This window comes from Manacus candei, unplaced genomic scaffold (assembly GCF_025592945.1).
Source record: "Manacus candei isolate 608988 ecotype Guabito, Panama unplaced genomic scaffold, ASM2559294v1 h1tg000153l, whole genome shotgun sequence".
Classification (NCBI taxonomy): Eukaryota; Metazoa; Chordata; class Aves; order Passeriformes; family Pipridae; genus Manacus; species Manacus candei.
In genome coordinates, this window is record NW_026138201.1 from 111,280 (window position 1) to 125,171 (window position 13,892).

The following is a 13,892-nucleotide window of genomic DNA, read 5'->3' on the forward strand; positions in this document are numbered from 1 at the left end:
TCTCGGTGCCGGCGTGAAGGGCCAGAGATCCCTTGGAGCCACGGGAGAGCAGGCACAGAGTCCCTCCTGGGGGGCAATTTGCCTGCCTGAAAACAGCTCTTCAAAGGAGCCTCTAAGACTCAGCTGGTGACTTTTAGAAGCCAGGCATTCCTTGCTTACAACACCCTGCCATGATCCCAGCCCCACGGGGGTCCTGGCAATCCGCTCCCAAAGGGCACACGGAGGGGTCTCCACTGCAGCTGATGGGAGGGGTCAGCATTACAGGAGGGCTCATTTTCCTTCCCTGCATTCCTGTTCCACATTCAGGACATTTCCCAACACTTATCACCATACACAACTACCCTTAGAAGGTTTCCAAGGGGCTTCACCGAGGGCCTTCCCAGGTCTGCTCTGTCTGGAGCCCTCCAAGTCCTCAGTGCCTGCCTGAGGAACCTCAACACAACTCACCTGCTTACACAGCAACTTGGTGCTGCTTGCCTGCTGCCTCACTTCCCTTCTTCCTTCTTTCTTCACCTCCCTTGCTTGGTCCCTTTCAATCCCTGGGCTCAGCTCTGTGCACTTTCCAGGCTCCATCCCACTGCAAAAAGGATTAGCCCTTGTTACATCTCAACACTCAGAGAGCATTCCACCTTTTTTCTTAACACTGGGCCATCAGGCCAGGGTCTCATTATTTAAAGCACAGTTTGACTCCTCAGTGACAACAACAGCTACAGCCCTGAATCCTAACACAGGCTGAGACACAAACACGGATGGGAACTCTTAAGGATCCACTTTGTCCTGCTCACCAATCAAAAGGAGCTTTCTGAACTCAAGAATAACAGACCCCAGGTCCTTTTACTGCAACTTTACCTGCTATAAATGTGACCCACCAGACCTGCAAAGGCCCTTCCCACTTCACCTGCAGGGCTGGCAGTGCCACCACTGGACACGGCCCCAGTGGCTGGGCAGGAACGGAGGGGCTGGGGCGTCCAATCCATCGGCCCAGGCGGCACCAGGAGTTCCTGCAGTTCCTGAGGGGAGAGCCTCAAGCCAACAAAGGATTAGGAAGAATATTTTAAACTTCAATGTGTCTATCTCCTGGAATATGGGGACTTTGATAAGTCCTACTGGTGCAACAAGGACACACTCAAGGCTATCTATTAAAAGGATCTACCAGCACTCAAAAGCTATCACTGTCCTTCTGTCAGGGGGAACGCAGCAAACTCTCTTTGCCAGGAGCCTCCAGGAGGACTTCCAGCTTTTGGGGCTCCCTTTTAACCATTTTTCCCATAACTGGAGCTGGGACTATCACCTGCCCTACAGGGGGAACAGCCCACAAAGTTCACCATCAGGGATGCCATTAACTGAAAGTCCCTTCTCAGGGGGGTCACTGCACACCTTGGCCTTTGTTTGCCCTCCCCACCAAAGATGCTTCCAACAGTTCTGACACATCTGGCAGACCCAGAGCTCTCCTCAGGGAATGCTTCAGCTGCTTAAAGGCTGCCCTTGCACCATCTATTCAAAAAGTCGCCATAACAGTCTTACCACACATCCCGAGGGAGCAATGCAGAGTCCAGCCCGTCCCACCATTCCCAGCAAGGCAGTTCATGGGCTGTCTGGGGCTCAGGGAGGAGTCACGGGGCTTCTCTTCTTCCTGCCTGCTTGCCCCATTTTCTCCTGCAAAAGCAAAGCTTTCTTGGCTTTCCTTGCTCAAGGAGATGCAAAGGCCATCTTTTAAATCCAATACTGGAAACTCCTCCAGGTTGTCATTCAAGGTGCTTCTCTCAGGTCCTGCACTAATCAATCATCTTGTCCACTGGTTTTCTTGGCAGGTTCTTGCATTCACGTCCTACAAGCAAACCAGGAGGAGCCAATTTAGCTGTTCCTGCAACCAATCCAGTCTGGCATTCTGATTTTAAAGGATACTGGGTTGGCCTTACCCATAGAGATCCCACATCAGGGGTAATACCTACAGGTTCTGCCCTCTTCCACTCTCCTGCAGCTCCACTGGCCCACACCACAGGAACAACTGCAGCTGCCACTTCAGTCAGGGCCTTGCTGCTGACAGGAGTTATTCCCTGCACAACAAGAGCTGCTGCTTGGACACATTTAGTTTCAGCAATTACAGTGTCAAGAGCCCCAGTTTTCAATTCCATTTCTGCCTCAACTTTTCCAGCCCATCACTTCCTAGCAGAGGTTTGGGTGAGTTTGGCAAAAACACAAACTGAGGAATTCCCCAATGTTTTCCCAGTTTGACCCCTGTCACACCAATCACCTTAACACTGCCAGTCCATAATTCTCATTCTGCTGTGTTCAGGACTGAGGAAATTGTACTTGCGTCTGAGCAGGACATGTGCAAACCAAATGCTGGGGACTGGAACACACACCTGGCACTCCTGCAGCTCTCACAGTCACATTCCAGAGAAAACAGCCAATTGCACCCTCACTGCTCATTTCTTAATCCCAATCCCACACTTGTTTGGCACTTGGAGCACCACTTTTAGAACCCAATTACAGCCCATTAGAGAGCTCCCTGTCTAGCAGGGACAGGGACCCCTGGGATACTCTCAGCAATGCCTGAATCCATGGCAGGGACCTTGCTTTGAGCTCCCCAGGGCCGGGCACCCCGAGGATCTCCCCGAATAATCCTTTCGGTGCGCGCTGGAGTCCTCGGGGTGCCCCAACCCGGGGGGCACCAACAGCACTGTCCCTCCAGGGGCCAATTTGGTCCCAAAATGCAGGGGGATCTTGCCTGTGTCCCAGACTGGTCCGGAGATCTGAGGCCCTTCCCGAGAAAATCTCGGTGCCGGCGTGAAGGGCCAGAGATCCCTTGGAGCCACGGGAGAGCAGGCACAGAGTCCCTCCTGGGGGGCAATTTGCCTGCCTGAAAACAGCTCTTCAAAGGAGCCTCTAAGACTCAGCTGGTGACTTTTAGAAGCCAGGCATTCCTTGCTTACAACACCCTGCCATGATCCCAGCCCCACGGGGGTCCTGGCAATCCGCTCCCAAAGGGCACACGGAGGGGTCTCCACTGCAGCTGATGGGAGGGGTCAGCATGACAGGAGGGTTCATTTTCCTTCCCTGCATTCCTGTTCCACATTCAGGACACTCCCAACACCTGTTCCCATCTACACAAACCCTTATAAGTTCTCTGAGGGGCTCCATTGGGGGTCTCTGGTGGTCACCTGTGCCTGCAGACCCCAAAGTTCTCAGTGACCACCTTATCAACTTCAAGACAACTCACCTGGTTGTAGAGGAGCTTGGTGCTGCTTGGCTGCTGCCTCAGTTCCCTTCTTCATTCTTTCTTGACTTTGCTTGCTCAGTCCCTTTAAGTTCCTTGGCTCAGCTCCATGCACTTTCTAGGGAACATCCCACTGCAAAAACTACCAGTTCTTGGTACATCTCCTAACTCAGATATCAGGGAGTGAGGCAGAAATCAACTCATCCAGGGCACTGCCTCCAAATATTGGGACAAAAACACCATAACATTCCATGGCTCCCCTTGGCAAATCAACCCCAAACTGCTCAGACACAAACAACACCCTGCACACTACAACAATCTGGCACTGCTGGTTCAACCCGGCCAAGTCAGTTGGGAAACTACACAAGGTCAACTTCCTTCCAAGTTTCAGTTATGACACAAAAGTCAGGGAGATCACAGACTCCCCCACAGAGTTTTACTCTGAGGAGAGAAGGAAACCAAAGCCATCCCCAGGGCTGCAATAGCTCAGGCTCCCCAAAAGGCCCAGGGGCTTCAGGTTTCTGAGGGGCTTCACCGAGGGCCTTCCCAGGTCTGCTCTGTCTGGAGCCCTCCAAGTCCTCAGTGCCTGCCTGAGGAACCTCAACACAACTCACCTGCTTACACAGCAACTTGGTGCTGCTTGCCTGCTGCCTCACTTCCCTTCTTCCTTCTTTCTTCACCTCCCTTGCTTGGTCCCTTTCAATCCCTGGGCTCAGCTCTGTGCACTTTCCAGGCTCCATCCCACTGCAAAAAGGATTAGCCCTTGTTACATCTCAACACTCAGAGAGCATTCCACCTTTTGCCTTGACACTGGGCCATCAGGCCAGGGTCTCATTATTTAAAGCACAGTTTGACTCCTCAGTGACAACAACAGCTACAGCCCTGAATCCTAACACAGGCTGAGACACAAACACGGATGGGAACTCTTAAGGATCCACTTTGTCCTGCTCACCAATCAAAAGGAGCTTTCTGAACTCAAGAATAACAGACCCCAGGTCCTTTTACTGCAACTTTACCTGCTATAAATGTGACCCACCAGACCTGCAAAGGCCCTTCCCACTTCACCTGCAGGGCTGGCAGTGCCACCACTGGACACGGCCCCAGTGGCTGGGCAGGAACGGAGGGGCTGGGGCGTCCAATCCATCGGCCCAGGCGGCACCAGGAGTTCCTGCAGTTCCTGAGGGGAGAGCCTCAAGCCAACAAAGGATTAGGAAGAATATTTTAAACTTCAATGTGTCTATCTCCTGGAATATGGGGACTTTGATAAGTCCTACTGGTGCAACAAGGACACACTCAAGGCTATCTATTAAAAGGATCTACCAGCACTCAAAAGCTATCACTGTCCTTCTGTCAGGGGGAACGCAGCAAACTCTCTTTGCCAGGAGCCTCCAGGAGGACTTCCAGCTTTTGGGGCTCCCTTTTAACCATTTTTCCCATAACTGGAGCTGGGACTATCACCTGCCCTACAGGGGGAACAGCCCACAAAGTTCACCATCAGGGATGCCATTAACTGAAAGTCCCTTCTCAGGGGGGTCACTGCACACCTTGGCCTTTGTTTGCCCTCCCCACCAAAGATGCTTCCAACAGTTCTGACACATCTGGCAGACCCAGAGCTCTCCTCAGGGAATGCTTCAGCTGCTTAAAGGCTGCCCTTGCACCATCTATTCAAAAAGTCGCCATAACAGTCTTACCACACATCCCGAGGGAGCAATGCAGAGTCCAGCCCGTCCCACCATTCCCAGCAAGGCAGTTCATGGGCTGTCTGGGGCTCAGGGAGGAGTCACGGGGCTTCTCTTCTTCCTGCCTGCTTGCCCCATTTTCTCCTGCAAAAGCAAAGCTTTCTTGGCTTTCCTTGCTCAAGGAGATGCAAAGGCCATCTTTTAAATCCAATACTGGAAACTCCTCCAGGTTGTCATTCAAGGTGCTTCTCTCAGGTCCTGCACTAATCAATCATCTTGTCCACTGGTTTTCTTGGCAGGTTCTTGCATTCACGTCCTACAAGCAAACCAGGAGGAGCCAATTTAGCTGTTCCTGCAACCAATCCAGTCTGGCATTCTGATTTTAAAGGATACTGGGTTGGCCTTACCCATAGAGATCCCACATCAGGGGTAATACCTACAGGTTCTGCCCTCTTCCACTCTCCTGCAGCTCCACTGGCCCACACCACAGGAACAACTGCAGCTGCCACTTCAGTCAGGGCCTTGCTGCTGACAGGAGTTATTCCCTGCACAACAAGAGCTGCTGCTTGGACACATTTAGTTTCAGCAATTACAGTGTCAAGAGCCCCAGTTTTCAATTCCATTTCTGCCTCAACTTTTCCAGCCCATCACTTCCTAGCAGAGGTTTGGGTGAGTTTGGCAAAAGCACAAACTGAGGAATTCCCCAATGTTTTCCCAGTTTGACCCCTGTCACACCAATCACCTTAACACTGCCAGTCCATAATTCTCATTCTGCTGTGTTCAGGACTGAGGAAATTGTACTTGTGTCTGAGCAGGACATGTGCAAACCAAATGCTGGGGACTGGAACACACACCTGGCACTCCTGCAGCTCTCACAGTCACATTCCAGAGAAAACAGCCAATTGCACCCTCACTGCTCATTTCTTAATCCCAATCCCACACTTGTTTGGCACTTGGAGCACCACTTTTAGAACCCAATTACAGCCCATTAGAGAGCTCCCTGTCTAGCAGGGACAGGGACCCCTGGGATACTCTCAGCAATGCCTGAATCCATGGCAGGGACCTTGCTTTGAGCTCCCCAGGGCCGGGCACCCCGAGGATCTCCCCGAATAATCCTTTCGGTGCGCGCTGGAGTCCTCGGGGTGCCCCAACCCGGGGGGCACCAACAGCACTGTCCCTCCAGGGGCCAATTTGGTCCCAAAATGCAGGGGGATCTTGCCTGTGTCCCAGACTGGTCCGGGGATCTGAGGCCCTTCCCGAGAAAATCTCGGTGCCGGCGTGAAGGGCCAGAGATCCCTTGGAGCCACGGGAGAGCAGGCACAGAGTCCCTCCTGGGGGGCAATTTGCCTGCCTGAAAACAGCTCTTCAAAGGAGCCTCTAAGACTCAGCTGGTGACTTTTAGAAGCCAGGCATTCCTATACACTGTGAGATATTTTAAGGCTTATCTGACTGAAAAGCATAAAGCTTTTATCATGGACACCTGACCTCCCACAGACAGCTCCTTTCCCCTTTCAGTACAAAATTATTTTCATGGAATCACTCAATAGGAAGTGCCCAGGAACCCCAGACTGTTCTTTCCAGAACAGAAAATAAACAGAAGAACGGAGTTTTGCACAAGTGTAACATACTCCAGAACAGACCTGACTTTAGTTTTACCCTTTGTGTTCAAATATTCCATAGAAAAGCTCCAGCAGGAGAGCTGGTACATTCCCAAGAGTATCCTGGAAGTCCCTTTCACGAGGGCTGGAGGAAAATCGCAGTTGTATGAGTCCCTTGTGCCTGCAGATGCCTGGGGATCCTCTCCATCCACCTCGTGCTCTCCCAACAGCAGAAAGGGTGCTGAGACAGGAGGAAGGAAACCTTTAGCATAAAGCTGGGGAGGAATATAAAGCTTCCTTTCCTGGGGAGCTTTGCGAAGTCTGCAACGAGAAAGGGAAAATTTGCATCTCCTTTGGTACACGTGTCAACAGAGACTGAGACTTTTTGCCTTTTTCAGACAACCGTGCCCCTTTTGGCTCCCTGGCAGCTCCAATGGCACCAGAACCCCCCTTCCTGCACACCCACGGCTGTCACACACAGGCACCCACACACCTTTGCTCCAGCCCACACGTGGCCAACATCTCCCCACCCTAGACATCCCAAGGTCAGTAGTTTTGCTAGAGAGCACAGCAACCCCCCTGTCCTCGCAAACTGCCTCCCTGCAAAAAAGGAATCGTTTTCCTGGACATTTCTCCCACAGTCAAGGTCTTTTCAAACTGCTGTCGTGCCACCAAACCTGCTCAGGGTCCCTCCCGGCTTCTGCCTGTCCTTGCATTTAAAGGCATAGGCACATTCTATCTTCCAACAGCAAACCCAGCTCCTCACGGGCAGTAGAAGCCCTGCTCTTACCTGGACAGACTGCCGGGCTCGGCACAGCTGTGGCTCATGGAGCAGCTTCCCAAGGCCGTTCTCTCTCCCAGCAGGAAGCACAACTCGCCTCCACACCAGGGGAAACCACGAGCGAGGCTGCAAATGGACACAGAACGAGCAAAAAGCATTAACGCAGCACCAAAAAACCAAGTTAAAGCAGTCTTTGCCTCATAACCCTGCACGGGGAAAGGGTTTGGGATCCCAAAGCAAACCCTCAGACACCCAGAGAGCACAGGACCCACAGCCATGCCACGGCTCCCCCCGGGGGCACCCGGCAGGTAAGGGGCTTACCCGGGCCCCGCCGCCCAGCACAAGGCGCCCCTAAACGCCCCCGGCTGCCCCGGTGCACAAACCCAGCGGCCAAGGCGCTCTCCCCTCCGCAGCCCGGGCAGCAGCGGGGCCACACCCTCAGCCCCCACACACAACCGCCCCCACCTGCCCCGCCGGCCCTTTATACCGCGGGCCGGCAGCGCTGCCCAATCAGCACTCGAGCGCCTCCGCCCAATCCCAGCCCGCCTGGCCCTGCGGCCCCGCCCCGCCCGCTCAGCCCGGCCCCGGCCCTCGGCGCGGCCCCGGCCCCCGTTCCCTCCGCGCGGCTCCCGCCGCAGCCCCGGCGGGCTGAAAGCCCAGAGCCAACGGGAACTCCAGCCAGCTGCAGGCAGATGTTACTCTGTCCCAGTTTGCCAGGGGTGGGCACGAAGGGGCCCTTCCCCGTTCGGAAGTGGAAGTTGTCCCCTGTGCACAGCCCGCTCTGATCCTCGGCCTCGTGGGAGCCAATTCCCTTGTCCCAGCCCACTTCCTGCAGAGAAGAAAGGGAAAGATTGCACAGAAGGGAGACATTCTTCCCTGGGAGGGTGGGGAGGTGGCCTGGCACAGAGAAGTTGTGGCTGCCCCATCCCTGCAAGTGGCCAAGGCCAGGCTGGAGGTCTATTAGAAGGTGTCCCTGCCTGTGGCAGGGGGTGGAAGGAGATGATCCCTGAGATCCTTTCCAACCCAAACCACTCCAGGATCCCAGGATGATTCCATGCTCTCTCTCTGCATTTCTTTGGCATCATTTCCTCTCAAAAACAACATCTGCGATTTAGTTGATTGCTAAAGCCATCATTTTAAAATCATCTCAGGAATCCAAAGGGACTGGAAAACACTTCATTAAAACTGACTTATTAGGAAATGGTTTGAACCAAGAGAATTAAAATCAGGACAAGAGCCTTAAAAAAATTAAAATGAGGACAAGAGCCCAAGAGAATTAAAATCAGGAGAAATTCACGTTATTCCCCCCCCGCACACCCCGGGACAGACGGGAGGCCGCGAGTCCCGCCCTGCCGCCGGAACCGGCCCTTAACTCGAGCAGGGCGCGCTGCACCGGCACGAGAGCCACTGCGCATGCGTCGCCGGTCCCTCTCCTGCCTGCCCTTACTTACCACGTGATCGCCGGCGTCTTGCCAACGACTGCGCATGCGCCCCCCCCACCCCACCCCCCCACCCCGCCGCCCGACCGCCCGGCTTCGCTTTCTTACTGCGGCTCCCCCTCCACTTTTCCGGCTCCCTGGGGTTCCCTCACCCACATTTCGGGGTCCCCTTCTCACATTTTAGGGGTGATGACCCCGCAATTTACGGTTCGGGGGGGGGGGGGGGGAGGAGAGGAAACGGGGTGCCCAAGAAGGGGTTTCTTTTTTTTTTTTTTCTCTCTTATTTCATTTTCATTTTATTTCCTTTTTAGTTTTTTTGCCTTTTTTTTTAAATTTTCTTTTTTATATTTCCTTCTTTACTTCGTTTATTTTTTATTCTCTTTATTTTTCATTTTCTCTCCCAGTGCTCCCCAGTAACACCCAGTGCTCCCCAACAACCCTCAGTAACACCCAGTGCTCCCCAGTACACCCCAGTAACACCCAGTGCTCCTCAACAACCCCCAGTAACACCCAGTGCTCCCCAAAAATTGACCCAAAACCGACCCAAATCACCCCAAAAGCTGACCCAAAACTGACCCCAAAACCTGACCCCAATCATCCCAAAAGCTGACCCAAAACTGACCCCAATCATCCCAAAAGCTGACCCAAATCACCCCAAACAATGACCCCAAACTGACCCCAAAAACTGACCCAAATCATCCCCAAAACTGACCCAAAACTCTGCATTTCTTTGGCATCATTTCCTCTCAAAAACAACATCTGCGATTTAGTTGATTGCTAAAGCCATCATTTTAAAATCATCCCAGGAATCCAAAGGGACTGGAAAACACACAGAAATCATTCCTGCACCCACCAAAGCATTAGGAATTGGAACCCGATTCCCTCATCTCTCTCCTTGTTCTTCTTGGCTGGAAAACCTGATGATCCCCACTGGCTGTTTTTAGGCTGCTTTTCTTCCACAGCTCCTTTCCTCCCGGCTGAAACCTCCTGGCATCTTCAGGCCTTATCTGGAGGGAAGCCCCTCTGAAGTATTTCCTCTCGTGGCAATTCTGTGGGATGAAGAAGTAAAAAAAGCACATCAAGAGCTCCTTCTACCCCCTTCCCTCGCAAACACCCTCCCAGCTTGTCCTTGGCAGCTCCATCCCCCCGGCAGCGGCACCCGACGCTTCGGCTCCGCTGGGAAAGGGACAGCAAGTGCAGAAGCAAGTTCAGGTCTGGGCAGGGGCTCCCTGGGGAACGGCACTTCAGTGCTTTAGTCCGTGGCCTTTCCTGCTGCCCTCCCTCCTGGAGGCAGAGGATGACCCGTCCCTTGTTTCTCCCACGCTGGCAGACCCAGGTCCTGCTCCTTTGGCCCCACTTTTCTTGGCAGACCCGGCATCATTTCCCAGGGTCCCCAGGAAACTTCTGCACTTGACCCACTGCTAAGTGCAGAGCACAGGGCGAGGGAAGGACAAATTTCTCGGCACCCACCCCCTGGAATTTCCCTCCTCCGCAGCACGCTCCCGTTCCCGCTGTCTCTGGAGGTGCCCGCACGAGTCCTCCTTCTCCCAGCACCTCAGAGAATGTCCTTTTCACCCAGGTCCTGCTTACCGTCGTCCAACAAAACACGCTGACAACATTTTTCACGATGCCAGTGGAGAGCTATCAGAGCACACTGCACAGGGAAGCTGAGCCTGCCCCATCCCTGCAAGTGTTCCAGGCCAGGCTGGACGGGACTCGCAGCAACCGGGGACAGTGGAAGGTGTCCCTGCCCACGGAAGACAGGCTGGCCTTTGAAGGTCCCCTTCAAACCAAATCGCTCTGGCATTCCCCTCCAAAATCACTCCCAAAGAGACACAGCAACCAAAGCAGAGGGACTGCACTCCCAGCTTTTCTTACCTGCAGGCACACACAGCACAGCACGCTGGACATAAAAGCCACAGGGTTAGTCCTGCCAGAGGCGTCCGGCACACCCACGGCGACCGAAGGGAAAGAGGCAGCCTGGGAACACGGAGTAAAAGACACCTTAATTAGGACTACACTGAGCCATAGCCAGGTCATTCCCACAGACAGCTTCACCGTCCAGTCGTCCAAAAAGCACTCACCGAGGCCTCAGGTAGGATGGTTCCTGACGCTGACCAGGTGAATACCTCCCTGGAAGCCCGCTCTGCTCCTGCCAGGCACTGGGGCTCACCCAGAGGGGCTTTGCCAAGCATCCAAGGGAAATTAAAATTACAGCCTGGGCAAAGGCGCTTCCCCAGGACCGCTCCTGGCCAAGGCCACCGGTCCGTGCAAGTCAGACCACTGACCACCCAGGGCTGGGGATTTTCAGGGGCACGCTTCCAGCTTTTATTCTCCAGAAACTCCAGTTCTTCCTGGCACCGCTTGCCAGAAAGTCTTCCCCTGTTGGAAGAGGTCACTTAGTCTTTCGAGGGGCCAGATTGCCAAAGCCCGGCCAGTCCGTTCCCACGAGGAAAGGTAGCTTTGTCTTGTACAAGATACTGGGGGGGAGACACAAAAGTTTAATTTAAAAGAACTGCCTAGAATAGAAAGCAATTCAAACATAAGTCAGACAAGACTCGTGCAAAACTGAATTACATTGGACTTCAAAGGAGAATTCTTTCCCTCTGCACCTCAGAGAACCCCAATTTTCACCCAGGTCCCGCTTACCATTGTCACACAAAACGTGCTGACAAAATTTTTCAGGATGCCAGTGGAGAGATATCAGAGCACACTGCACAGGGAAGCTGAGCCTGCCCCATCCCTGCAAGTGTTCCAGGCCAGGCTGGACGGGACTCGCAGCAACCGGGGACAGTGGAAGGTGTCCCTGCCCACGCAAGACAGGCTGGCCTTTGAAGGTCCCCTTCAAACCAAATCGCTCTGGCATTCCCCTCCAAAATCACTCCCAAAGAGACACAGCAACCAAAGCAGAGGGACTGCACTCCCAGCTTTTCTTACCTGCAGGCACACACAGCACAGCACGCTGGACATAAAAGCCACAGGGTTAGTCCTGCCAGAGGCGTCCGGCACACCCACGGCGACCGAAGGGAAAGAGGCAGCCTGGGAACACGGAGTAAAAGACACCTTAATTAGGACTACACTGAGCCATAGCCAGGTCATTCCCACAGACAGCTTCACCGTCCAGTCGTCCAAAAAGCACTCACCGAGGCCTCAGGTAGGATGGTTCCTGACGCTGACCAGGTGAATACCTCCCTGGAAGCCCGCTCTGCTCCTGCCAGGCACTGGGGCTCACCCAGAGGGGCTTTGCCAAGCATCCAAGGGAAATTAAAATTACAGCCTGGGCAAAGGCGCTTCCCGCAGGACCGCTCCTGGCCAAGGCCACCGGTCCGTGCAAGTCAGACCACTGACCACCCAGGGCTGGGGATTTTCAGGGGCACGCTTCCAGCTTTTATTCTCCAGAAACTCCAGTTCTTCCTGGCACCGCTTGCCAGAAAGTCTTCCCCTGTTGGAAGAGGTCACTTAGTCTTTCGAGGGGCCAGATTGCCAAAGCCCGGCCAGTCCGTTCCCACGAGGAAAGGTAGCTTTGTCTTGTACAAGATACTGGGGGGGAGACACAAAAGTTTAATTTAAAAGAACTGCCTAGAATAGAAAGCAATTCAAACATAAGTCAGACAAGACTCGTGCAAAACTGAATTACATTGGACTTCAAAGGAGAATTCTTTCCCTCTGCACCTCAGAGAACCCCAATTTTCACCCAGGTCCCGCTTACCATTGTCACACAAAACGTGCTGACAAAATTTTTCAGGATGCCAGTGGAGAGATATCAGAGCACACTGCACAGGGAAGCTGAGCCTGCCCCATCCCTGCAAGTGTTCCAGGCCAGGCTGGACGGGACTCGCAGCAACCGGGGACAGTGGAAGGTGTCCCTGCCCACGGAAGACAGGCTGGCCTTTGAAGGTCCCCTTCAAACCAAATCGCTCTGGCATTCCCCTCCAAAATCACTCCCAAAGAGACACAGCAACCAAAGCAGAGGGACTGCACTCCCAGCTTTTCTTACCTGCAGGCACACACAGCACAGCACGCTGGACATAAAAGCCACAGGGTTAGTCCTGCCAGAGGCGTCCGGCACACCCACGGCGACCGAAGGGAAAGAGGCAGCCTGGGAACACGGAGTAAAAGACACCTTAATTAGGACTACACTGAGCCATAGCCAGGTCATTCCCACAGACAGCTTCACCGTCCAGTCACACAAAAAGCACTGACCTCCCAGGGCCTCAGTTAGGATGGCTCCTGACGCTGACACCTCCGTTTGCCCCGGGGGGTCAAGAATAACATGCCTGGGAAGAAGTCACCCCCAACAACAAAAAGGGAAAATTAGTGAAGCACGGGGTCCTCTTCTGACTAGATTGCCACCAGCATTCCAGAGCAGATGACACGACTGTTCTGTTACAGACGAGAAAAGCCTGTTCTCCCAAACAAACAGCGAGGAGATTTATGGGCACGCCTGAAAATTTCCTGTGAGGAACTTTTTGTAACTAAGGAGCAGGTGCTGTCTTGAGTTGAAGGCATCAATTTGACAGACACTTAGGACAGCAAACTCTTCAGCAGAGCAATTAACTGCAGCCTATTTGAACAGCAGGGGAGAGAAAACGACAGTCGAAGGGAAGACAAGAAAAGCAGAACTGGAATCAGCAGACTTTTCTTCCATCTCTCCCGAGGAAGTCTAGTTTGTCTGTTCTAATAATTCTATGCCCTTTTCTACATGAAACTTAGAGCAAGGCTGAAAAAACAACTAGAAAACACGGAGAGAAGCTTTTTAGAATTTCACGTGATTTTCCCAAACCGATGCCAGAAAAGCAGAACTCGGTAGAATGTACTCACCTCGAGGCCTTTGTTCTTTTCTTCCATAAGCTTCGTCACCTGATTGAAAAAGCAGAGTAGACTCGGTATTTAGGCTCCCAACAGGAAAACTTCCCCTTCATTTCCTAAAAGAAACTACATTAATCTGCACAGCTGCAGGCGCGTCTCCAGCTGTTAAAGCCTTTCAGCTTTTCGGAGGGTGAGAAAGCTCTGCTAAGGAAGGCTGAAAACTGCTCGGAGCCTGCACAGGTCCAAGAGCCCCTTGATTTTGTCTGTGTTCCAGTCCCGGGCTAAAGAAAGGGCAGAAGAAGCGCAGTTGTTCCTTGCCTCTTCCCTAAGAGGTTCGGCCAGGTGCTGGGCCAGCCCGGGCACTCC

The 13,892-nt window shown here is 53.3% G+C and overlaps 2 protein-coding genes across 3 annotated transcripts in view; both read right to left on the reverse strand.

Moving 5' to 3' along the window:
- Positions 1 to 13,892, reverse strand: part of LOC127463292 (uncharacterized) — a 99,887-nt gene that overhangs the window by 21,784 nt on the left and 64,211 nt on the right. Inside the window, exon 10 of the mRNA XM_051772568.1 lies at positions 3,224 to 3,338. Coding sequence (XP_051628528.1) covers positions 3,224 to 3,338 — 115 coding nt within the window. The remainder of the gene's footprint in view (positions 1 to 3,223; positions 3,339 to 13,892) is intronic.
- LOC127463293 (translation initiation factor IF-2-like) overlaps positions 1 to 13,892 on the reverse strand; it is a 107,660-nt gene that overhangs the window by 9,397 nt on the left and 84,371 nt on the right. For both annotated transcript variants that reach the window (XR_007900756.1, XR_007900755.1), the window contains 4 exons: positions 12,715 to 12,816; positions 11,861 to 12,257; positions 11,655 to 11,756; positions 10,802 to 11,197 (listed from right to left, as the gene is read on the reverse strand). The gene's annotated coding sequence lies outside the window, so the exon portion shown is untranslated. The remainder of the gene's footprint in view (positions 1 to 10,801; positions 11,198 to 11,654; positions 11,757 to 11,860; positions 12,258 to 12,714; positions 12,817 to 13,892) is intronic.